The sequence below is a fragment of the Mobula birostris genome, chromosome 19, assembly GCF_030028105.1.
Source record: "Mobula birostris isolate sMobBir1 chromosome 19, sMobBir1.hap1, whole genome shotgun sequence".
NCBI classification, from domain to species: Eukaryota; Metazoa; Chordata; class Chondrichthyes; order Myliobatiformes; family Myliobatidae; genus Mobula; species Mobula birostris.
Genome location: NC_092388.1, coordinates 5,919,684 through 5,947,026, shown reverse-complemented (window position 1 = coordinate 5,947,026; position 27,343 = coordinate 5,919,684). Strand labels below are relative to the sequence as shown.

The window sequence follows — 27,343 nt, the reverse complement described above, 5'->3', positions numbered from 1 at the left end:
GAGGTGACCGGTTGTCCGTCGTTCGCTCGGCGGGACGGAGTGGAGCTGGGCTGCGCGCCGCGGGTGGGCGGTGAAGCTGAGGCGAAGGCAGGGCAGAGGAAGGAAGGAAGGAAGGAGGGAGGGAGGAGGAGGAGGAGAAGACGCTGACGGATGCGCTGCGGCCTCCTCGCTCTCCCATTGTTCGCGCTCGGCCGTGTGAGAGCGCGCGGGGCCGGCCGTTGACGCGAACTCGAAGCAGGCCGGCCGCCCGCAGAGCCGGAGCTCAGCTTCCATCTTCTCGGTGGGGAGCCGGCAGGCCGCTCTGAGTGAGGGCATCTTGTTTTCCGGCTATTGGGACGGAGGGGAAGCGGCCTCGGCCCATCCTTCGCTCCGATCTTCTCCCCCCTGAGAGCGGCGGTGGCCTCGGACTGAGGCGGGAGAACGGACCCTTTTCCATCACCTACCTGATCCCTGTCAGAGGGGAATCGGCCTCGATCCGCCGGTCCTATCCCTCCCGGGCCTCGGTCGGTAGCTTGAGCCGGGCGCAGACCCCGCTGATGTGACGGGCCGGGCGGCTGGAAGATCGGACGGGATTTGGAGCCATCGCTGCCCGGACGGTCTTGTGTCCCAACCGGGAAAGCGAACGAGCCGGCGGAGAGAGTCCAGTTGAACGTCAAGCGAGCAGAGGCGGCGGGGTAGGCGAGACAGAGCCCTCGGCAAGATGTCAAAGGGAGACGGAGAGTCCGGCGGCTTGACCTGGGTGGTGAGTATGTTCAAGTTCAAGTTTAATCGTCATTCAACCATGCACATGAATACAGCCAAATGAAACAGCGTTCCAACAGGGTCAATGTACAAATCACAGAACCAACTGCACACAGCACGTATAATTACGATGACAGTTACAAAAAAAAATATGGACCAAGTCCCTGAGTGTCATGGCCTGCAGATTGATGTTCAAAATAAATCTATTATCAAAGTGTATATACATCTTACTATAATCTACCCTGAGGTTTATTTTCTTGCGGGCATTCACAGTACATACGAAGAAGCACAATAGAGTCAGTGACAAACCACACAAAGACAGACGGACAACCAATGTGCAGAAGACAATAAACTGTGCAAATGCAAAAATAACTAAAAAAAAGCAGTAAAAATTGAGAACATGAGATGAAGAGTAATTGAAAGTGAGTCCCTAGATTGTAGGAACAGTTCAGTGTTGGGATTGAGTAAAGTTTTGCACTCTGGTTCAAGACCCTGATGGTTGAGTGGTAATAACTGTTCATGAACCTGTTGCTGTGGGTCCTGAGGCTCCTGTACCTTCTTCCTGATGACAGCAGTGAGAGGAGAGCATGTCCTGGGTGGTGGGAATCCCTGCTGGTGGATGCTGCTTTCCTGCGACAACAGCCTTGTAGATGTTGTACAGGATATTATTCTGGAGCCATGTGTCTGCAAGAACAAGCAGGTGGGCTGGGTGCGAATACTCTTGATGTGTGTGTGTTTGAGGGAGAGTGCTTCTCTACAGGCTCAACTCTTCCGTCCTGGGTGCATGACGGCTGCTATTGCAGAACCAGCCACTGTCAGTTCACACACAACCATGTGATGCTCTGGATTTAGTCACATCTGGAAAAGAGTGAAGTTTCTTCATACAGCTGGTATTTTTTTTAACCTGCTTGGAGTTTTGTTTGTTGTCGTGAGCTTTCCCACTATCTCAGCTGTTAATTGGTTTTTGTTGAACTTGACTCCAATTCAGAGTATTGGGAACTTGCCCACGACAGAGGGAGGAAGCAAACATCCCTGGCTGTGTAAAACCAATTAAGTATGCTGTTTCATTGTGAAAATCTCAAGAGCAGGCTGATAAGGTTGATTTAAAAAGTTACAACTTCTTGATAAGGATCTCCGTGTCAGGTGAGTTCCTGGAGAAATGGAGAGTAGCCAGTGTTTTTTTTTCCCCTTTATTTAACATGGCCAATAGGGAATAACCTGGAAATTACTGGCCAGTGAGCCCCTTGCATCAGTGGTAGGGAGAGGTTTCTTAGAATGGGATTTACTCACTTTTGGAAAAACGTGGCTTATTAGTGATAGTCAACATGCTTTGTGTGGAGCAGGTCCCATCTTACAAATTTGAATGAGTTTTTTGTCATGAGGTTTCATTAGCGCAGTTTGAGAGAAGGTCTTAACAATTAATATGGGAAAGTATAGGATATCATGATTATGTAATGTAGGGCTTAAACTCCTACTTGTTCTAGTTAAAAGATTGCTGTAATCCACTTGTGTTTTGTCTTTTGAGGAGGTGACAAACATGATTGATGAGCCTAGGGGCAGTGGATGTTGTCTACATGGATTTCAATAAACTCCTGGTAAACTGATGCATAAGATTAAGATTGGCTTCAAAATTGGCTTGGTTTTAGAGCACAGGATAGTGGTGAAGGAACCTTATTCTGACAGGTGGACTGTGACAAGTGTTGTTCTGCTGGAATCAGTACTGGGACCTCTTGTTATCGTTGTCTGATTGGTCAGAAATTTTGAGGTTGTAGATGACCTGATGGAGGTTAACTAAATTATAGTATTGATAGGGTAGGCAGTCAGTCTCTTTTCCAGGGTAGATATGTCAAGTACCAGAGGGCATAGGGTAAACATGGGGCAGAAAGTTTAAGAGAGATGTGTAGGCAAGTTTTTTTAAGCCAGTAAGCGCTTGGATTGTGTTGCCAGGGATGGTGATGGAAGCAGGTGCAGTGGTCAGAATCAGGTTTATTATCACAGGCTATATCATTAAATTTGTTGTTTTGTGGTAGTAGTAAAGTGCAATACATTAAAAAGTATAAATTACAATTATATATAATATTATAGAAATCATGCAAAAGGAGAGCAAAAAAAAGAAAAAAAAATTGAGTTAGTGTACATGGGTTCATTGTCATTCAGAAATCTGATGATGAAGAGGAAGAAGCTGTTCCTGAAAGGTTGAATGTGTGCCTTAAGGCTCATGTACCCCTTCCTGATGGTAGCAATGACAAGGGGGAAAGTCCTAGGTGAAGGGGCCCTTAATGATGAAAGCCACCTTTTGAAAGTGCCCTGAATGCTGTAGAGGCTAGTGCTCATGTTGGAGATGGTGTTCAAAAGGCATTTAGGTAGATGCGTAAACGTGAAGGGAATGCAAGGATGTGGATCATATATAGACAGATGGAATTAGTTACATTTAGCATTAAGGTTGACACAGACATTGTGGGCTGAAGGGCCTGTTTCTGCCGTGTACTGTTTTGCGATCTATGAAAATATATTATGGAGTTGTTCAGTTCAATTAATTTCAAAGTTCTGTTTTTAGCTATGTACAGCTTGATTTTTGCATCTTTTCTACAACAAATGATTTTGATAAAAGCAGCAAAGGTATAGTTGTTCTATTTGCTGATAACACAAAAATAAGAAGGAAAGTAAGTTATCAAGAAGACAGAAGGAAACTACATTAAAGGGATGTCATACAAGTGGGCAATGATCTGTCAAATGCAGTATACTTGCATAAGCATACCAACCATCGGCTATACTTCATTAGAAGTTTGAGGAGATTTGATAAGTCATCAAAGAATCGAGCAAACATCTATAGGTGTACCATGGACTGGTTGCATCACCACCTGGTATGGAGGCTGCAATGCGCAGGATTAAAAAGATGTTGCCGAGGGTGTCGACTTAGCCAGCCCCATCATGGGTGCTTGCCTTTCTCACCATTGAGGACATCTTCGAAAAATAGTGCCTCAAGAAGGTGACATCCATCATTAAGGACCCTCAAAGCATGACTTCTCATTACCACCATCAGGGAGGATGCACAGAAGGCTGAAGACATGCAGTAGATATAGGAGCAGCTTCTTCCCCTTCATCATCAGATTTCTGAATGGTTCAAAACACTCCCTCACTATTTTGCTATCTTTTTGCACTGTTTATTTGTTATATTTCTTTCTGTAATATTTTATGTACCATTTTATATACTATACTGTTGCTACAGAGTTGCATGACATGTGCCAGTGATAATGACATGAGTATGGCTAACACAAGAGGGCATAGTTTTAAGGTGCTTGGAATCAGGTACAGGTTTCCCCCGCCATCCGAAGGTAGAGCGTTCCTCTGAAACGGTTTGTAAGCCGGAATGTCGTAAGGTAAAGAAGCAATTACCATTTATTTATATGGGAAAAATTTGTGAGCATTCGCAAACCCAAAAAATAACCTACCAAATCATGCCAAATAACACATTAAAACCTAAAATAACAGTAACATATAGTAAAAGCAGGAATGATATGATAAATACAGCCAATATAAAGTAGAAATACTTTTCTACAATCATTGCCGAACTGTACACCATGGCGAAAATCTCACGCAAGCGCTCTCGGCAGAAACACTCTCTCCAATAACCTTTAAGCTATGAAGCTGCCAAATCATACCAAATAACACACAAGAATACACAGCCTATATAAAGTAGAAATAATGTATGTACAGTGAGGTATCACTTACTGGAATCCGGAAGACAGCGAGCACACTGATGATGATGTGTTACGCTGAGTCATCAGAGGTTAGGGTGGTGGGACACTGGGGTGTCATCTCATCGTCGTGTTTACATCAGGGCAGGCAGGTCATCTTCTTCTATGTCTGCCTCGATGTTGAAGGTAGAGGTTCATTAGGCTGAGTCGTCGGAGGTTGGAGTGGTGCAGTGGACCCCAACTCCAGGCCACGGACCGATACATTGCCGCGAAGCATGCAATGGTGCAGCGGTAGCCGGGACGCACCCAGCACATCTTTAAGAAAAAAGCCAAAATAAACAAGGTAATTAATTAGGTGTCGCCCGGCTTGTAAATGTCGGCCCAGATCAGAGGCGACGCAATCAGCAATTGCCTCTGGTCTGGGCCGACGTTTACATGCCAGACGGCACCTACTTAATTAGCTTGTTTATTTCGACTTTTTTCTTAAAGATGTGCTGGGTGTGTCCTGGCTACCGCTGCACCACTGCATCCTTTGCAGCCCAGTATCGGTCTGCGGCCCGGATGTTGGGGTGGTGGGACACTGGGGTGTCATTTCATCGTTGTCTGTTCCCATCAGGGCAGGTAGGTCATCTTCTATGTCTGCCTGCCTCGATGTCGAAGGTCGAGGTTCATCGTCTGCTGTGGCTGATGTGGAAGGCTTGAAAAATGACAGTATGCTTGACTGCTTAGCCTCGCGCATTTTTCTATCATACAGTTCTTTGTAAGCACTCAAACCATCCTGCAAATATGCCCTAAACCTATGTACCCTTTCAAAATTAGAGTCGTACTTTTCTGCAATCATTGCAGCGAAAATCTCACGCAGTTGCTTCATGTTCAGTTCCTGGACGACTTCACTTTCGGTCCATTCGCTATTGCACTCGGTTTTGATTGCTATCCTTTCCTCCTCCAATTGCATCAGCTCTTCATCTTCAGTTCTTGGTCATGGGATGCCAAAACCCCTTCAATATCATCTTCGTCAACTTCCACAAGCCAAACTCACTTTGTCATTACATCATTCACCATGATCGAAATGCTTAATTATGTCTAGTTTCACGCTAAGTGTAACACCTTTACGAGCTCTTTTAGGCTTTTCCGATACCTTAGAACTCATCTTGCTAACGGTTGCTCAAAATAAATTGACATAAAGCACAGATGCTCACAGGCGTGAATCTGCAGACTCCCAGTTTCCTCAGCATGACCTGCCCTCCACTTAACTTCGTATTGCCCCCAAACCCAGCCAAAGAGCCATCAATTCCTTCATCCAAATCATTGCCCTATAACATGAAAAGCAGTCCCAATACTGACCCTTGCAGAACACCACTAGTCACCAGCAGCCAACCAGGGGAGGTAAACCAAACCCAAACTCATCTGCTCCTTTGGAAAACAATGGGGAAGCTGTGAACAACACAGCTTAAGATCTGATCAGTAGGAAGCTCATGGCAGTTTCAAATATTGCAAAATTAAAAATAAATGTTCAAATGAGAACTAGAAATAAAAACTGAATGCTGGCTAGAATGCAGTTCTGGGGAAGGAGCTTGGCTGCTGGGGGCGAGCGTTGCCTTTTGTCACGCTGCCTTTTTTCGTAACAGTGAAAACACCTGTTAGCGAAAACAAATAACTAATGTAGGTCTTTCGTAACAGTGAGGTTTCGTAAAGCGAACGTTCGAAAAGCGGGGGACACCTGTACAGCGGTAAGTTTTTTTTATGCAGAGTGGTGAGTGTGTGGAATGGGCTGCCGGCGATGGTGGTGGAGGCGGATACAATAGGGTCTTTTAAAAGACTCTTGGATAGGTATATGGAGCTTAGAGAAATAGAGGGCTATAGGTAACCCTGGGTAATTTTTAAAGTAAGTACATGTTCTTCACAGCATTGTGGGCTGAAGGGCCTGTATTGAGCTGGAATACAGTGTTTCTATGTTTAAACTTGATTCTGATCTGATTCTATCTGAATGCCAAGCTGAAAAGCTCTGAGGTGCAGAGGGATCTGAGTGCCCTCGTGTATCATTTTTAATTGATTAATGTGCAGGTTTGTGCATATTATTGGGAAAATGATAGAATGTTATCATTTATTATGAGAGAATACTAAGTAACAAAGTTATGCATGGGGCATTGGTGAGAGGCCACATCTGGAGTATTGTCTACAGCACTGAACCCAGTGCTGTAGACAATACTATTTAAGGAAGTATGTTAACATGTTGAAAGCAGTTTGGAGGTTTACTTGAGGTTTACCTGGACTTCTTTGGTTGTTTTCTGAGGAATGCTTGGTTAGGTTTGGCTTTTATCTGCTGGTGTTTAGAGGAGTGAGAGGTGATTTGATTGGAATATGCATTACCTCACAGGATCTGGGGAACGTGGATGTCAAGAAGATGTTACATTTGTGGGAGATTTTAAAACTAGGGAGTCACCCATTTAAGGCAGATACGGCAATTTTTTTCCTTTCAGAAGGCCTCAAGTATTTGGCCTTTTCCTATCCTAACTTTGTCAGTATCTTTTATCTGATGCTTAAACTTCTTCACAACTTAATTTCTTTAAAATAATTTCACCCATACTTGATTTTAGTGGTACTTTATGTTACTGCATTCAGCAAATCTGGATGATCCTTGCTTTGTATTTTATCTGATTGGATTAATGAATCATCATTTACCAGTGGGGTTTAGAATATCCTTTGGCACATGTGGGTGTTAAGTCAGGAATAACAAGCCTTTGAATCAATGGCTAAATGCTTTCAGTTGGTTATTGGGCTTCAGACAACTTTATTGCTTAGAATCATGGGACGTAGAAACCCTTTGGTACACATTAAGATTGGTTAGTCCATTGAGTCTGTGTTGGTTGTTATGGAACATTTGAAGTAATTTCAAGTTCCTTGCTGTTCTTCCCCATGCCAATCATTTTTCTTAACCTTGTATTCACTCACTCTAATTATAGCCCAAGATCCAATAAGCACTACTAACTGCATGTACATGGCCACCTAAATTCTCTTTACTCTGCACATCCTTTTGAACTGACATTTGGTCAATATTGTTTTTTTCTCATTCTTCAAAAATTAATCACCCTACATTTTTCTGTAATGAGGCTCAATTTTTTATTTATTTTATTTAGAGAGACAGTGTGGAATAGGGCCTTCCGGCTCTTCAAGCGGCACTGCCCTGCAACCCTGACAAATACAATTTAATCCTAACCCAATTACAGAACAATTTACATGACCAATTAAGCCACCCGGTACATCTTTAGACTGTAGGAGGAAACCAGAACACCTGGGGAAAGCCCATGCATTCCATGGGGAAGTCATCTGGAGACTTAGAGACTCCATGCAGATGGCACCAGAATTGAACTCCAAACTCTGACGCCCCAAACTGTAATAGTGTCATGCTAACTGCTATGCTTCTGTGGTGCCATTCCTGTCCATTCTGACAGACTGCATCAACTGTCTGGTATGGGGGGGGCGGGGGAATGCTACTGCGCAGGCTGAAAGAACTGCAGAGGGTCGTAAATTTAGTCGGCTCCATCTTGGGTACTAGCCTACAAAGTACCCAGGACATCTTCAAGGAGCGTTGTCTCAGAAAGGCAGTGTCCATTATTAAGGACCCCCAGCACCCAAGGCCTGCCCTTTTCTCACTGTTACCATCAGGTAGGAGGTACAGACTCAGCAATTCAGGAACAGCTTCTTCTCAGTCATCCAATTCCTAAATGGAAATTGAACCCATGAACACTAATTCACTTTTTTAATATGTACTGGTTCGGTTTTTACTCAACTTAAATCAATTCAATATAGATATACGGTAATTGATTTACTTATTTTTACTTTTTCTCTTCTATATTTTGTATTATGTATATTATGTATTGAACTGCTGTTGCTAAATTAACAAATTTCATGATACATGCTGGTGATAATAAACCTGATTCTGAGTTTGATGTAATTTGCAGGTTTAAAAAATTTAGTCCCCAGTTCCTATCCTTCCTATCAAAAATGCTGTGGGACTAGCACTGGCCTTTGTTGAATATATGTAGATGATGGCATTCCACCTGTCTGCAAGGGAAGAATTTACCATAGTTCCTTGCCTTTTATTTCCTGAAATGCTTTTCTGAAAGAAATATTCCATGCCCTCAATTTTTGCTTGTCCCGCTTGGTGGTGCAATAATATCAGCGCCGGACTCCGGAACAAAGGTTCCCGAGTTCGAATCCAGGTCAGGTTGAGTGTCGAGCTAGCAACTTAGGCTCGTAAAAACAAGAATAGCTTGCTATGGTAATACCGTCAGAAGACGGTGCCCCGATAACTCCACTGCCGAGTTAGGGACTATTGTTCTTCAATTTTTGATACCCATCCTGTTACAGGTGTCTCCCGCTTTTCGAACATTCGCTTTACGACACCTCGCTGTTACGAAAGACCTACATTAGTTACCTGTTTTTGCTAACAGAAGGTATTTTCACTGTTATGAAAAAAGGCAGCGCGCGCGCCGAGCAGCTAAGCTCCTCCCCCGGAACTGCATTCCAGCCAGCGTTGCTTAAACACGTGCCTGTGAGCATCTGTGCTTTATGTCAATTTATTATGAGCATCCGTTAGCAAGATGAGTTCTAAGGTATCGGAAAAGCCTAAAAGAGCTCGTAAAGGTGTTACACTTAGCGTAAAAGTAGACATAATTAAGCATTTTGATCGTGGTGAACGAAGTAAGGACAAAGTGAGTTTGGCTTGTGGAAGTTGACGAAGATGATGTTGAAGAGGTTTTGGCATCCCATGACCAAGAACTGACAGATGAAGAGCTGATGCAATTGGAAGAGGAAAGGATAACAATTGAAACCGAATGCAATAGCGAACGGACCGAAAGTGAAGTCGTCCAGGAATTGAATGTGAAGCAGCTGCGTGAGATTTTCGCTGCAATGATTGCAGAAAAGTACAACTTTAATTTTGAAAGGGTACGTAGGTTTAGGGCATATTTGCAGGATGGTTTGAGAGCTTACAAAGAACTGTATGATAGAAAAATGCGCGAGGCTAAGCAGTCAAGCATACTGTCGTTTTTCAAGCCTTCCGCATCAGCCACAGCAGACGACGAACCTCGACCTTCAACATCGAGGCAGACATAGAAGAAGATGACCCGCCTGCCCTGATGGAAATGGACGACGATGAGATGACACCCCAGTGTCCCACCACCCCAACGTCTGACGACTCAGCCTCTAACACATCAGCATCAGTGTGCTCGCTGTCTTCCGGATTCCAGTAAGGGATACTACACAGTACATACATTATTTCTACTTTATATAGGCAGTGTATTTTTATGTGTTATTTGGTATGATTTGGCAGCTTCATTGCTTAAAGGTTACTGGAGAGAGTCTTCCTACCGAGAGCGCTTGCGTGAGATTTTCGCTGCGTAGACAATGCTTCAATGATTGCAGAAAAGTATTTCTACTTTATATAGGCTGTGTATTTATCATATCATTCCGGCTTTTACTATATGTTACTGTTATTTTAGGTTTTGTGTTTTTTTGGCATGATTTTGTAGGTTATTTTTTGTGTCTGGGAACGCTCAAAAATTTTTCCCATATTAATAAATGGTAATTGCTTATTCACTTTACGACATTCCGGCTTACGAACCATTTTATAGGAACGCTGTACCTTCGGATAGCGGGGAAAACTGTATATGGAATTTTGTCTCCTAACATCGTTATCTCTGCTACTTGGGAGATGCCTTTGAAGAAGTCATGACAAGTTGCCACAGATTTGTACATGGTACAAATTGCAGCTGTAGTGTGCCCCTGATGTTGTTTCCTTGGCTTCTTTATCACAGTTTGAAAGAAGGTCTTATCAATTGATATGGGAAAGTATAGGATATCAAAATTATGTAATGCAGGGCTTAAACTCCTACCTGTTAAGAGATTGTTATAATCCACTTGTGTTTTGGATATGCAAAATAAATCAGTAGAAAGTGTTATTGCATCATACAGTGTTGTACAGATAAATGTTATTGAGAAACTTTGCTTCCTGCTGTCTCTCTACCTCCCCACCAGAATAAACATTTTAGATTGCCCTCCTATATTTTCTAGTAATTTTCTTCTATCTTGTCCCTGCCTAAGAGCATTTTATTTATTCTGGTAACACACACAAAATGCTGGTGGAACGCAGCAGGCCAGGCAGCATCCATAGGAAAAAGCACAGTTGACATTTCAGGCCGAGACCCTTTGGGTCTCGTCAACTGTGCTTCTTCCTATGGATGCTGCCTGGCCTGCTGCGCTCTACCAGCATTTTGTGTGTGTTGCTTGAATTTCCAGCATCTGCAGATTTCTTTGTGTTTGCGTTATTTATTCTGCTGTCTGATTTGAAGAAATAAGTCCTAAATTTTCTTAACTTGACATGCATTGTAAAATTGGGTAGCCCCATGAGAAGATGCCATCTAAGATGTAACCAGTACTTTCTATTTTAATGAAAATCTTTGTTCCTGTGGTCATGCCTCTAAGTAAAGTCATAGAAAAGTACAGCACTGAAATAGGCTCTTTGGCCCATCTAGTCTATGCCAAACAACTTGAACTGCCTACTCTCATCGATCTGCGTCAGGACCGTAGCCCTCCATACCCCTACCATCCATGTACCTGTCTTTGACTCTTCTTACATATTGAAATTGAGCTCACATGCACAATTTTTTTTTGGGAACTGTTTTTTTTCTTTAAACAGACTTTTCAACTTGCCCTGTTATCTTCAAACATTTGTGATTCTCTCTAGGACCTTTCTGTTCCTGCAACACATCTAAACTGTACCATTTAACTTGCATAGCTTTTTCTGGCTCATTTTAGATTGCTTCATGTCACATTTTCTATTTCAAATTTTGCATGCCATGTGATCATTCATTTCACCTGTCCAGTGTTGATTTCCTGAAATCCCTGCTCAAAACATGGATTTCTTTACATTTGTCATGATATTGCCAAGGTTGTGAAAATATTATCATATGATCAAATTACACTGAATCCAGTGGAGTACAAAAGGCTAAAGGAAGATATCCTAAACTTGTATAAAATAAACAAGCCAGTTTATCTAAAAGAGAAGAAATGAAAGGTAATGTAACATACAGTGGAAATGATGGGACAGTACATGAAAGGGAGAGGAGGAGATAGAGGGACAATCAAACTATACATATTGGCATTAGGTTGTATAGACCATTGCATAAGTGTGACCTTGCTCACTAAATATAATAAGACTATATTTGATCATGTAGCAATATGTGAATTGTATACCATTTTAATTCTGTGACACTTGTGCAGGTTTTTTTTGTTTTGGATTATAATTTACCAATCAGGTTATTAGAAAATGTAGAACTTGGAAAGAACGGATTCATCTGATTATAAAATATTTCAATGTATACTTTGTGTACATTGTTAATGAATTAATTCTTGATGGACCCCAAATACATTGCTGTTCCAGGCTTGGATTTTTTTTGTGTAGTGCACTCCTTTCAGCAAAGAATAAAACTTGGGTAAGCAGATTGCATTTGTGCAGAAGAGTTCATATCTTTAAACAATGCTACTTGTATGAGTGCACAATTTATTTGTTGTTTACCACTCAGATAACAATTGAAGAAATAAAACTTGAAATTCATCAAATACAAGATCTGGACTAATTCTGCGAAAAGCCTCTAATTATAAGATGCAAGCCAGGAGTGTGGTGAAACACTCTGTTTGCTTGTTTGGATGTAGCTTCAGCACTCAGCTCAGTACCAATTAAAATAAAGCAATAGACTTAACAACCTTGTCCACTGCCCGAAACATTGTGGCCATCTGATGGACTCTTACAACTTGCAGCACCCTCCTTGATGATGCAGTCTAAACTTCTGTTGCTTGGGGACCAAAAGTAGCAGACATTGCATCCCTTCGAATTTGCTTGTTAGAACTTTGAAAGAATGATGCCATTTTATTGTAATTTGGATCATACCTGAAAAGAAGAATGGAGTTAAATTGTACCGTATATCAGATTGATTGCTAGTGGCTGATTGATCGCACAACGAAGTGATTGGTCTTCTTACGTATTCTGTTTTGGGTGCAGGCTTTTGAGTGTGCATGTCTTTTGTCTCGACGGGCTCAGTTCGTTGCTGTCACACTAAATTGTCCAGCGGATATTATTAACATGGTTCAGTAAAAGTTTAGTTCCTGCTCCGTGCATATGTAACATTTTGGTGATGAGGATCAAAATAAAATGTCTCTCTACTACAAGCATCCAATCCATTTTGGGCCACAGCTATGGTAAAACCAAACCCTGAAAACTAGCTGCAATGGATGACATCCTTCTTGGACTATATTGAACTCCTACCAATTTTAACACGAGTGGCAAAATTGGAGGAATAATGAAACTTAAGCTGCTTCATATGCACTTGGGAGAACTTAGGCAGAAATACTAGATGCTCTGAACCTACAGAACAAATCTGAACTGACAGGTGGGTTTGAGGCTTTGGACAACCTTTGTGGGACACAAGGCAGTGTCTTCACGGCATGCTTCAGGTTCTCACAGCTGCGACAAACCCTCGGTGAGAATATAGATGATTTCATCACAAGACTAACCCTAGCAGTGCAGGAATGCAAGTGCAAAGATATTCCCCCTTACGAATTTGAATTTGCTCTGCTTATCCAAGTGTTGATTGCTAGGATCCAAGGTGCGTGGACAGGAGAGAGAAACAAAATAAGCAAGATGGGAACAAGTAATGAAAAATATAGTTCTTTTTCATGAGGGGCAGATATCATTTGTTAAAGATACTTTTCAAAGATGGCATGAGGCAAGACCAGTTTTTATTGTCCACTTTTTAATGTTTCTGAGCAGACAGTGATAAGTTTCCTTAAGGTTGTTATAGCCAGGGGAGGGAGTGGGGATAAGCTCCCACTACCTTTTGAATGGTCCCAATAGCATGTGTCTCAAATAGCCTATGAAAACCAAGTCCAGCTTCTGGCCTTCACATGTGATTTAGTTACTAAACCTGGTGGAACCATTTCTACTGACAGAACAAGAGGTAAAGATGGGGGTAAAGACACCATGAAACTAGTTGCTTCAGACAGATGGGGCTCATCAGCTATAGTTGGCAGCTCACCTAGGAGAAGGAAAACTTTGATCTCAAACCTCCACTGCCTTATGGCTATACCCACTCATGGGAAAGGCTTCAGGAGTAAACCCTGAGGGGAAAGAATCCGGAGCTGAAGTTCCTAAGGCAGCCCTGCGTTGAATTTAATGCTGACTGGCAACTCCTGTGACATGGCTGGTGCCAAACTGTATCGGTCTATTTTGATATTTGGACAGTGCTCTCAAAGGAGGTATCAGCTCTTGTCTGAGTGGGTTCAATAGGTACATTTTATGTCAGAGAAATGTATACGATATACATCCTGAAATTCTTTTTCTTCTCAAACATTCATGAAAACAGAGGAGTGCCCCAAAGAATGAATGATAGTTAAATGTTAGAACCCCAAAGACCCCCCCCCTGCTCCCCCCTCCCACGCACAAGCAGCCTTTAGAGCGAGTGCCATTCCTGCAAAGAACCAAAGTCAGAGTGTAACTCCAGGTTAGGGTCTTCAAAAGAACCTTGAAAAGGGAAAAAAAAGAGATATCATATATAGAAATAGAGCTGTTTCCGAAGATGCAAGCAAAGGAGTTGCCATTTAGCGCCATCTTGACTTTGCTCTGCCCCTCCGATGATTTGGTGACTTGGATCTGCTCCAATTCGCCTACCAAAGCAACAGCAATTGCTATCTCATTGGCTCTTCACACAACTCTGGAACATCTGTACGTCAGGATGCTCTTTGTCGATTACAGCTTGGCATTTAACATCATCATACCCTCAAAACTAATCAGTAAATTCCAAGACCTGGGCCTCAACACCTTCTTGGGCAATTAGATCCTGGATTTCCTCACTTGTAGACCCCAGTCAGTTCAGATTGGCAAAAACATCTCCCCCACAATCTCATCAGCACAGGAGCACCACAGGGATGTGCACTTAGCCCCTTTCTCTACTGGCTTTACACCTTTGACTGTTGTGGGCTGTATCAAAGGGGGTGATGAATCAGCATACAGGAGGGAGATTGAAAACTTGGCTGAGTGATGTTAAAACAACAACGTCTTACCCAATGTCAAAAAGACCAAGGAACTAGTTATAGACTTCAGGAGAGGGAAACCAGAGGTCAATGAGCTGGTACTCATTGGAGGATAGTGTCCTGGACCCATCATATAAATATTATTGCGAAGAAAGCACAACAATGCCTCTTCTTCCTCAGAAGTCTGTGGAGTTACAGCATGCCATTGAAAATCTTGGCAAACTTCTATAGATGTCTGGCGGTAAGTGTGCTGACCGCTTGCATTACAGCCTGGTATGGGAACACTAATACCTTTGAGCAGAAAAATCCTAGAAAAGGTAGTGGATTTGGCCCAGTACATCATAGGTAAAATCCTTCCAACCATTGAGCACATCTACATGAAATGTTGCCATAAAAGAGCAGCATCTGTCTTCAGAGACCCTCCCAGGCCATGCTCTTTTTTTGCTGCTGCTCAGGACTTGCACCAGGTTAAAGAATAGTTAATACAGGTCCACAGTCCCTTATCCCTTGGGGCCAGTTGCATTTCGAAAAATTCAGAATTCTTCAGATTTCAGACCCCCCCCCCCCGTAAATGACTTATTGAAATAAATGTAGAACGTCACTGTCACTATAAAACTTCAGTAACTTGTCTTTCTGTTTATTTAAATCATATACAGTGGTAGTTCCGACACCATATTCTTCAGTAACAGGCCGCACAGACACACCACGATCAAGCTTCTGCAATAACTCCACTTTCTGCGTTATTGATAATGGTAGATGATTCCTTCTCTTTTTCTCATTGTTACCCATAGGGGTATCTGCAGCTCTTTTTGACATTTTCACAGTGAAATTAAACACAAAGTCAACAGTGAACACAAAATATCAGCGAACAGCAAATGCACGTGTAACCAGTACGAGCGCTGAGCCACAACTGACGTCTGGCTTAGTGCTGCCACGTCACACCTGAGTGACATCAGTTGTTGGCGAAAAAAACTTCGGTTTTCGGAGCTTTTTGGATTTCAGAATTTCGGATAAAGGAATGTGCATCTGTACCCTGCTACCATCAGATTCTTGAATAAAAGGGGATAGCTATACTCATTTAGGGATTCTACTATATTATTTCATACTTGTTATTTATTGCTTTTTTTTATATTTTCATTTGCAGTTTGTTTACAGTTACTGTTCTATAGATTTGCTAAGTATGCCGGCAGAAAAAGAATCTCAGGGTTGTATGTAGTGACATGTATGTACTCTGATAATAAATTTTACTTTGAACTGTTTTTGAACTTCGAGTTGGTACAGGTTGCACACAGTATAAGATAGTGGGCATTGCTTTACCCCTGTACAGTGCATTCCAGTTAATTGGGCCATGGGTTAATTGGTGCATCTGCTTATTTGGGTTAACTCTTAAAGTACAAAAACTAATCGAGAAAATTAACAGGATTCCCTTCTGCTTAGTTAGGACACTGCTGCTTAGTTGGAGCAGGAGACTGTTGCTGAACAGGTTCTGACTACTGGGGGTAGTGCACACTTGTGTGGCCATTGGATGTTACAACTTGCCTGGAGCAAACAGTTTTTAAAATAGCATCAGCTGCATGTGTTTGTGTTCAAAAATCTGTGATATTATCACTGATACTGGGCAAGAAATAGGCAGTAAGCATTTCTGTGGTTTCAAGCATTCAGACTTGGAGATGCCAGAAACGGTCGGGAGTGAAAATGAAACAATTTCACTACTGCATGTTAGGAACTATGAAGAATTTGAAGGTATAGTCCCTATAAAAAGTATTTATCTCCCCATCCCCCTGGAATTTTTCACATTTTATTGTTTTACAACATTGAATCACATTGGATTTAATTTGACTTTTTTGACACTGATCAAGATTTTATTAAAGCCATTCCTGTGTAGCTTTGGCTATATTGTCTTCCTGGGAAAAAAAATCTTCCAGGTCATTGTCTTCCTGGGAAAAAAAATCTCCTAACTCAGTTTTCCTGAAGACTACATCAGGTTTTTCTCCAGGATTTCCCTGTATTTTGCTGCATTCATTTTGCCCTCTACCTTCACAAGCCTTCCAGGGCTTGCTGTAGTGAAGCATTTCCACAGCGTGATGCAGTCACCACCATGCTTCATGGTCGAGATGGTGTGTTTTTGATGATAAGTGGTGTTTGGCTTTCACTAAAAATAGTATTTAGTCTGATGGCCAAAAGGCTCAATTTTGGTTTCATCAGACCATAGAATCTTCTTCTAGCTGAGATTTCACTTGAGTTGCTTTCAACAGTGGATTTCTTTTTGCTGATAAAGCTGTGACTGGTGAAGCACCCGGGCAACAGTTGTTGTATGTGCAGTTTCTCCCATCTCAGCCACTGAAGCATGTATCTCCTCCAGAGTTGTCATAGGTCTCTTGGTAGCCTCCCTCACTCATCCCCTTCTTGCATGGTCACTCAGTTTTTGATAATGGCCTGCTCTAGGCAGATTTACAACTGTGCAATATTCTTTCCATTTCTTGATAATTAACTTAACTGTACTCCAAGGGATATTCAGTGGCTTGGAAATTTTCTTGTATCCATCTCTGGACTTGTGCTTTTCAATGACCTTTTCACAGAGTTGCTTGGAGTGTTCTTTTTGTCTTTATTGTGTAGTTTTTGCCAGGACACTGATTCACCAGCCTTTGGACCTTCCAGCTACAAGTGTATTTTTGCTACATCAATTGAAACACCTTGACTGCACATAGGTGATCTCCATTTACTAATTATGTGACTTCTAAAACCCATTGGCTGCACCAGAGATGATTTGGTGTGTCATATTAAAGGGGGGTGAATACTTATACAATCAATTATTTTGAGTTTTACATTTGTAATTAATTTAGATCACTTTGTGGAGATCTGCTTTCATTTTGACATGTAAGAGTCTTTTTCTGTTGATCAGTGTCAAATTAAATCAACTGTGATTCAATGTTGCAAAACAATAAAACGTGAAAACTTCCAAGGGATAAATACTTTTTATAGGCAGTGTATCAATAATCATCTTGAATGTTACAATGAAAATGAAGATTTGGAGGATAGCATTATTTGAAGGTAGTCCATTATCTAGACTAGTTGTCGCACTGATTTTGTGTATGGCGTACACTGGTTGAATCCCTCCATTGATGACTATTAGGAACTAATGCATAGTTTTATAGTACTGTAGTTCTATTGGTGGTGTTGTAATTTTTATTTCATTTAAATACATAATTTGTTACTCAGTTTGTATGTTAATCTTTTTAACTATTTCCATGAAAGTGGCTGAGGCTAAAATGAACTTGTCCCAATTAACTAGAATTCACTGTACAGGTAGTAAGTTTTCTGAATGGCAATGAGAGTATTTTATCACATTCCTAATTTGTACCTTTGTAGTTGAAAGGCTCGTTGAATGCAGATCATTTGCTGCAGAATAGTCCCAGTCTTTGATCACACGTAGACATAGTTTTTAATTAGCTGATAGGAACAATGACAATTTTTTTCCCTCTTGGTGACTTTTGATGTTGGATGTTTTGTTAATAAAGGTTTTTGTAGCCATTATTTGTCATTTGTGTGTCTGCTTGTCACCTTAAGCCCAACCTGCGTGTAGGCATGGACAGCTTTATTATCTGAGGTTTGAGTTAGTTACTGGGTTTACCCAAACCAATCCCTTATTGAGTGGATACCAGTGCTGAAGATGGAGGAGTTCTGCTTGGTAACTTCTGAGTGTGGCATCTGTGATGGTGTTGCTGTTCATGGACTTCCCTATATCTAGGCATTCCTTTATATCAAGTGGAATCGGTGGAGTGGATATCCTGGGAGAACACCAAAAGGATAATTCATTGTCATTTCTGACTGAAAATAGTTGCAAGTACTTTGGTCTTTCACTGCTAGGTTCCACTGTTACTAAACATAAACAGCTTTTATTATCAACATTCATGACCAGTTGTGGCAGCCAATATTTTGGCGAGTCTAATGTTCCTGATGTACGTAAACTTCACACTTCTTGTTAAATCTTTGTTGATCCCCTTACTTATTTTGATTATGACAGATACTGAGGTCCCGGGCAGTTAATTACAGTCAGTGTGAAGATCTGCTGATTTATTGCTGAAGATGCTGGTGTGTAGTAATCAAAGCATGTTTTTCTTGCTCACATTTGACTTGATGGCATGGGGTCTGGGATAAATATTGATGATTCCCTACCCCCTCCTCCCAACTTCTGCCTCTTTCTTTCTTCTAGGCTACTGCTTCACCACTGTAACACTAGAAGCAATGGATCTATATTTTTATTGGGGGCAATCGAAACATCAGAGAGATAGTAGGTTTCAAAACACTCCTGACATTGCTTGAAACTCAGGGTCTTGTACTTGTTTCAGCTGGTTGCTTGATTAGCATTCTGAGACAATTATTTCATTTTTGGTAGAACATGATTAAGACTTGCATGTCTGATTTGGTTGCGTTGCATTTTCTTTGTTGAATTCATATAGCTAGGTTTATCTCAAATGGTCCATTTGGTTTTAATCTTCTTGTACTTTATTGTAATGACTTCATACAATTTGCAATTTCAGAGGACTGTCAAGAGTGAACTACATTTCCATAAGTCTGGACAGATTTCTTTTCCTAATTTGCTATTTGAATATTTATGGCTGGTACATTCTTAACATAATAATTCACTTTTATATAATTAACCAAATTTAAATTCCTTGGTTGCTATGGTGGGATTCAAAGTGTCTCTAGGTCATTCATTCAGACCTTTGATTTTCTTGTAATAACTATGGTGTAACTCTCTCTTTATGCCCAGTCTTCAGTAACCTTGTTATTTTCACTGTTCCAATGCGAACTTTGTTTCCAAAGTTTGCAACCGTCATTTTTTTAGACAGCAGTTTGATTTTGGAATAAAGGGAAAGATTTGAACTTCTTGTTTATTGTGCTGTAAATTGTACCTTGCCTTGAGGGTCTGATTTATGTTGAAGCAAATGCAAAATTAAGGGAGTAGGAATGATAGTAATGGCATCACTAAAGCACGTAGAGCGGAGGCTAAGCAGGCAGCCTTGTGGTGCACCTGTGCTGATGGAGATTTTGAAGGTGATTTTCTTGCCAATCCAAATTGACTAGGCTCTGCAAGTGAGGGAATCGAGGATCCAATTGCACAAGGAGGTAGTGAGGCTAAGGTCTTCAATCTTATTGATTAGTTTTCAGGGGATGATGGTATTGATTGCCAAGCTGTAATCAATGAAGGGCATCCTGATGTAGGCATCTTTGCTGTCCAGATATTTCTAGGTTGAGTGAAGAGCCAATATGATGGCATCCAAGTCACTTCTCAGGCAGGAGTTGATATGTTTCATCACCAACCTATCAAAACAGTTCATCACTGTGGATGTAAGTGCTGCTGGATGGTAGTGATTGAGGCAGGTTATTACGTTCTTCTTTGGCACTGGTATAAGTGAAGCTTCAAACTGCCAAAATGAGAGATTAAAGATCTCAGTGAACACTCCAGCCACTTGATTAGCTTGCAGATCCCAGTCAATTTGGCCAGGTACTCCAATTGGGCAGGAGACTTTTCATGTGTTCGCCTTCCTGAAGGGTACTTGCACGTCGGCCTCAGAGACTGAAATCTCAGGATCATCAGGGGCTGTGAGAGTTTGTGATGGTTCCTCCATGTTTGTCTCAGCCCAAAACGTCGACTGTACCTCTTCCTAGAGATGCTGCCTGGCCTGCTGCGTTCACCAGCAACTTTGATGTGTGTTGCTTGAATTTCCAGCATCTGCGGAATTCCTCGTGCTTACGTTTATTAAATTCATCTGCCACTTCTTTGTCCCACCATTACTACCTCTCAAGTGTCATTTTCCAATGGCCCAATATCCTCTTTCACCTCTCTTTTACTATTTATGTATCTGAAGAAAGACTTTTGGTATCCTGTTTGATATTATTGGTTAGTTTACCTTCATATTTCATTTTTTCTTTCTTTGAGTTGGTTTCTTTTATTTTAGTTGGTTTCTGTTTAGTTTTTAAAAGTTTCCCAATCCTCTATCTTCCCACTAAGTTTTGCTATATTATATCCTCTCTGTTTTGCTTTCGTGCTGTCTTTGATTTCCTTTGTCAGCCACGGTTTTCTCAGCCTCCTTTTTGACTACACCTTTGGGATGTATCTATCCTGCGCTTTCCGAATTGCCCCAGAAACTCCAGCCATTGCTGTTCTGCTGTCATTCCTGCAAGTGTCCCCCTTCCAATTAACTTTGTCCAGCTCCTCTCTCAGGCCTCTGTAATTCCCATTACTCCACTGAAATATGGATACATCTGACTTTAGCTTCTTCCTCTCAAACTGCAGGTGAATTCTACCATATTATGATCACTACCTCCTTTACCTTAATTTCCAGAATCAAATCTGTTTCATTACAGAACATCCAATCCAGAATTGTCTTTCCCCTAATAGTCTCAAACACAAACTGCAGTAAAATGCCATCTTGACAGCATTCTACAAATACCCTCTCTTGGGATCCAGCACCAACCTGATTTTCCCAATTTACTTGCTTATTGAAATCCCCCATAACTATTGTAACATTGCCCTTATTATAAGGGACCCGAAGGATCACTGGGGACCTGAATCACCCCAACTGTTCCAGCTGCTACCATCTGGGAAATAGTACTGAAGCATTAAAGCCAGGACCAACAGGCTCTGGGACAGCTTCTTCCACCAGGCCATCAGACTGATTAATTCATGCTGACACAATTGTATTTCTGAGCTATGTTGACTGTTTTGTTGTACATCTTACTGTACGTGCTATTGATTACAAATTACTAAAATTTGCACATTCAGATGGAGACGTAACGTAGACTTTTCGTATATGTGAAGGATATAAGAAATAAAGTCAATTCAATTAAATTCAGTTTCTTTACTATTTCTCATGAAATTTATATCCCACATCCTGACTACTGTTTGCAATCCTGTATATAACTGCCATCAAGGTCTTTTTACCTTTGCAGTTTCTTAACTCTATGCACAAGGATACTATATCTTCCGATCCTCTGTCACCTCTTCCTAGAGATTTGATTTCATTTTTTTTATTAACAGAGCCACCCACTCCTCTGCCTATCTGCCTGTCCTTTTGAGACAAGGTGTATACTTGCATGTTAAGCTTCCAACTACGATCTTCTTTGAGCCACATATCAGTGGTGCCCATTATGTCATAGCTGCCAACCCAACTGCGGAACAAGAATATCTACCTTATTCTGTGTACTGTGTGTATTCAAATATAACTCCTTCAGTCCTGTAGTCATCACTCTTTGGAATTTTTGCCTCCATGTTACACTTCATCTCATCCAACTGACTGCAATTTTGCCCTATCATCTGCCTGTCAGTCTTCACAGCCTCACTGTATCAACTTGTATACCAATTGACCCATCCTAAGCCCTATCACTCTGGTTTCTATCCCCCTGCCAAGGTAGTTTAAACCTTTCCCACCAACTCTTGCAAACCTGTCTGCAATGATTTTGGTCAGTCCCGGCGTCAGTTGTAACCCATTCTTTTTGTACAAGTCATACCTTCCCCAGAAGAGATCCCAAAGATCCAGAAATCTGAAGCCCTGTCTGCTGCATCACTTCGTCTGTCACTTATTCATCCATACTAGCATCCTATTTCTGCTTTAACTAGCATGTGGCTAGGAGTAATCCAGAGATTACTACCTTGAAGGTCTTGCTCTTCCCTAACTCCCTATACTCACTGCTTGGGAATTTCTACCTATGTCATTGGTGCCAATGTGCACCACAGCCTCTGTCTGCTCACCCTTCCTCTTGAGAATCTTATGCAGCTGCTCTGAGGTATCCTGGGAGGCAACACACCATCCTGGTTTTTCTTTTGTGGCCACAGAATCAGCTGCCCATCACCCTAAATCTTGAGTCTCTTATCACAATCACTCTGTTTGACTTTGACCTTTCCTGCTTAGCCTCAGAGTTTACCACAGTGCCACTGGCCTAGTCTCTGCTGCTATGCCTTGATAGGTCAAAAGGAATAGGAACACTTCAAAACATATTTCTTACATGGGCCTAGAACCTTAAATTAATCAGTTCTGTTGTCTTTGGGTTCTTTAATGCAAAATAAAGGGAAACTTCATTATTTTCGATTGTCCACAGTCCATGTTCATTTACTTTAGTTTAAGAGTCGATTAATATTCCTCTTTTATTTTATTTGTCTCAATGATATATATACAGTGGCATGCAAAAGTTTGGGCACCACCTCATCAAAATTTCTGTTACTGTGAATAGTTAAGTGAGTAGAAGATGAACTGATCTCCAAAAGTCATAAAGTTAAAGATGAAACATTCTTTTCAACATTTTAAGCAAGATTAGTGTATTATTTTTGTTTTGTACAATTTTAGAGTGGGGGAAAAAAAGGAAAGGAGCACCATGCAAAAGTTTGGGCACCCTAAGAGATTTGAGCTGTCAGATAACTTTCACCAAGGTCTCAGACCTTAATTAGCTTGTTAGGGCTATGGCTTGTTCACAGTAATCATTAGGAAAGGCCAAGTGATGCAAATTTCAAAGCTTTATAAATACCCTGACTCCTGAAACCTTGTCCCAACAATCAGCAGCCATGGGCTCCTCTAAACAGCTTCTAGCACTCTGAAAATTAAAATAAATGATGGCCACAAAGCAGGAGAAGGCTATAAGAAGATAGCAAAGCGTTTTCAGGTAGCCGTTTCCTCAGTTCGTAATGTAATTAAGAAATGACAGTTAACATGAATAGTGGAGGTCAAGTTGAGATCTGGAAGACCAAGAAAACTTTCCGAGAGAACTGCTCATTGGATTGCTAGAAAGGCAAATCAAAACCCCCGTTTGACTGCAAAAGACCTTCAGGAAGATTTAGCAAACGCTGGAGTGGTGGTACGCTGGAGTGGTGGTGCACTGTTCTGCTGTGCAGCGACACCTGCACAAATATGACCTTCACGGAAGAGTCATTAGAAGAAAACCTTTCCTGCGTCCTCACCACAAAATTCAGTGTCAGAAGTTTGCAAGGGAACATCTAAACAAGCCTGATGCATTTTGGAAACAAGTCCTGTGGACTGATGAAGTTAAGATAGAACTTTTTGGCTGCAATGAGCAAAGTTGTGTTTGGAGAAAAAAGGGTGCAGAATTTCATGAAAAGAACACCTGTCTAATTGTTAAGCACGGGGAACATTTCACTAGTAGAGGGAAGAATGAATTCAATTAAATTCCAGCAAATTCTGGAAGCAAACATCACACCATCTGTAAAAAAAAAAAGCTGAAGGCGAAAAGAGGATGGCTTCTACAACAGGATAATGATCCTAAACACACCTTAAAATCCACAATGGACTACCTCAAGAGGCGCAAGCTGGAGGTTTTGCCATGGCCCTCACAGTCCCCCGACCTAAACATCATCGAAAATCTGTGGATAGACCTCAAAAGAGCAGTGCATGTAAGACGGCCCAAGAATCTCACCAAACTAGAAGTCTTTTGCAAGGAAGAATGGGCAAAAATCTCCCAAACAAGAATTGAAGGACTCTTAGCTGGCTACAGAAAGCATTTACAAGCTGTGATACTTGACAAAGGGGGTGTTACTAAGTACTGACCATGCAGGGTGCCCAAACATTTTGCTTCGGATCCTTTTCCTTTTTCGTTATTTTGAAACTGTAAAAGATGGAAATAAAAAAGCAATCTTGCTTAAAATATTAAAGAAATATGTCATCCTTAACTTAATGCCTTTTGGAAATCAGGTCATCTTTTACTTGCTTAGCTATTCACAGTAACAGAAATTTTGACCAGGGGTGCCCAAACTTTTGCATGCCACTGTATACACACACAGATGTGCAGGAAATCGAAGATAGAAGTAAAGATTGAGCAGGCAATGCAAGAGATATTGAAAGAGAAATAGGGTTAACATTTTGGTCAAATACTCATCAATGGGAGGAAAAAGAGAGAACAAGTTGCAGCATAGCCTTGCATTACAGACATCCATGTGGCAATTTTTCCATAATGCATACCTTTGACAAAAAGTGACAAAAACTGTTGTTTCTTTGTAATTTTGTATATTTAGTTACTTGTCTCACTTAACTTCTTTGAAAGTGAATTTTTATTCCAATTCTCATATTTTTGGTAGTGACTTGTGAATTTCAAAATGGTGGATGTCCATAACCAGATCTGCTGCAACTGGGATACAACGTACTTATAAGTTGCAAAGAGGAGTTTTTGGGTGGCAAGTGGATTTGAATTGAACAAAATAAATATTTCTAAATTGGTGAGGCCAATGATGCAGTGATGATGAGCTGTAAAGTGATGCTATCTTGTTGATTGATGAGTGGAGAAACCAAAGAAATGTCTAGGAACTGTGGAGTGCCAATCAAAGCTGTACGAAAAACCCAGCTGACCAGACAGTATCATTAGTTCAGCCCCTAAAGAATCAATAGCGGAGGAAAGGAGAATAAAGTTATTCGAATTTCCCTGTTCAGTGTTTCTTTTGCAGGGTCATGTTGAATTTAATAAAAAAAAATCTGGAAAATCAGAAGAGATATTGGCCTTCTTTTACAACTTGAGAAATAGACTTTATTTTATTCAAGAAATGTGGGCTTTGCTTGCTGAGTCAACGTTTACTTGTCTGTCCTAATTGTTCTTGCGTAGGTGGTGGTGAACAGCCTTCTTGAAACTTTTGCAGTCCTTGATGTCTGGACATATCCACATGTTCAAGTTCATGTTTATTGTCATCTCACTGTACTTATATAAAACTAGACAAAACAATGTTCTCCCAGGTGATACTGTACCCACAATCCATATATCACACAGCACATAAAATATTACCACAAACAAGTTAATAAAATATAATTCAAAATGCAGGAGAAGTGCACAGCATAGGGAAACAGCAAGAATGCTGTGCGGACCCTTCATATATAATATTCATGGTAAATATCACAAATAGGGGTGAGGGAGACCTCGGTATTCCTTTCAGTGGTTTTTATTATCCTCTGTAGGATCTTGCAGTCTGTTGCTTTGTAGCTTCCATACCACACAATGATGCAGCCGGTCAGGACACTCTCGATGGTGCTCTTGTAGAAAGTTGTTACAATGGGGGCGGGGAGCTTTGCATGCCTGAAACTCTTCAGAAAGCATAGACACAATAATATTATATTTCTCAATGATGGAAACTACATCCTCGTCTTTCTAGCTGGCAGAGGTCATGGGTTTGTTTGCCATTGCTTTGTCTGGAAGGTGCTTTCTGAGTTAGTTGCGGCTTCTGTGGTTCACTGGTGGAGTGAATGAATGGTTGTCGATGAGATGCCTGTTACGTGAACTGCTATATCTTGTTTGGTGATTGTCGAGATTTTTGAATGTTGTTGAAGCTGCACTTGTCAAAGCAAGTGGAAATATAGATGGAGATACTTATACAGTGAACTTTAACAAGTTTAATTTAAAGTGAATTTGTAGCAATATTGATTTGAAGCTTTTTGATTCATAATAATCCAAGTTTTAGATTTTGTAATTTGATTATAGAGCCAATATCTAATTTGAGACTTTGCATGCATAGTTTATTAACAAGCTTCTAAATGTGTCATTTTTGAATACAACACGCGAGGCATGTTTTATGTACTTAGCAAAAGCCGCAGACCTTTACTTCCATTATGAACGAAAGACAAAAGCAGTCACCTTGCACTGACATCATTACGTCAGACAGCATTTCTTAAAGTGAACACAACAACTCAATGACAGTGTTTATAAATTATATAGATCCATTTCTATTATGAACAATTTGTGTCATCTGTCACCCTTTACATTTCCCCTACTGCAGGCCCATGTCTGTTGTCCTGTAAGCCTGGACCTCTGGATCAGTAGCTTGGTCGGCTGCTGTGCTGACATAGCCAACCCTGATGTGTATGGCATCAATGGCGGGCCATTAGAGGCAATCATCCACAGTATTACTTTTCCCTTCAATGTGCTGTATGTCAGTCATGAGTTCTGAAATGTAGGCCAGGTGGCATTGCTGCTGTGCAGACCAAGGGCCTGATGCTTTGGCTGTCACATGCATGAGGGATTTCTGGTCTAGGAATGTTGTGAGATGCTGACTTACAGTAGAAAGCGAAAATGGCAGATGGTCAGATAGAGACCAAGAAACTCATGGTCGAAAATGCTGTACTTGCTCTTGGGGGGAGGGGTGGGGGGGCACGAGCTGTCAACTGAAGAAGGTTGGCAGCTGCCACACCAACCATTAGTGCACAGCACCCACAGCATAGTCTGAGGTGTCAATAGTGATGGCAATATGTGTGTTGGGGAATGGGTGTGCAGTAGGGTCACATTTGAAAGGGTGTGTTGGTGTTGTCAAATGCTCTGGTCATGTCCACTGACACTCAAGCATGTGATTAGGGACACTGCCTTTAAGGGCACTATGTAAGAAGAGCATAAGTTCAGCATCTTGCGTAATGAAATGGTGATAGAAATTCACCAAACCTAAAAATTCTTGCGGTGCTTTGGTAGTGTGGGGCAGTGGGAAATCCATTTAGCAGCACCTTTTGTCTGCACAGGTTTTGCATCTTCTGCGGGATTGTGGTGGCAGAGAGAGTTAACAGTAGACAACCCAAACTGGCATTTAGTAGGGTTAATAATCAGCTCATGTTGGCTTAAGTGCTTGGAAAGTGTGTGGAGCTATGATAAGTGTTCAGTTTTGGATGTGCTGGTGACAAGTATGTAGCTCAGGTAAATAAAAAGAAAATCTAAGTGTTTTAACACAGAATCCATTAGTCACTGGAAAGTCTGTGCTGCATTTTTCAGCCCAAATGGCAAGTGCAGAAACTCAAATAGGCCAAACAGGGTTATAACAGCTGTTTTGGAAATGTTCTCAG

General features: G+C 41.2%; 1 protein-coding gene across 2 annotated transcripts in view; it reads left to right on the top strand.

Moving 5' to 3' along the window:
• The window catches only part of top2b (DNA topoisomerase II beta), a 95,790-nt gene continuing 68,447 nt past the window's right edge, over positions 1 to 27,343 (top strand). For both annotated transcript variants that reach the window (XM_072283161.1, XM_072283160.1), the window contains exon 1: positions 1 to 742. In XM_072283161.1, coding sequence (XP_072139262.1) covers positions 701 to 742 — 42 coding nt within the window. In that variant the 5' untranslated portion in view covers positions 1 to 700. The remainder of the gene's footprint in view (positions 743 to 27,343) is intronic.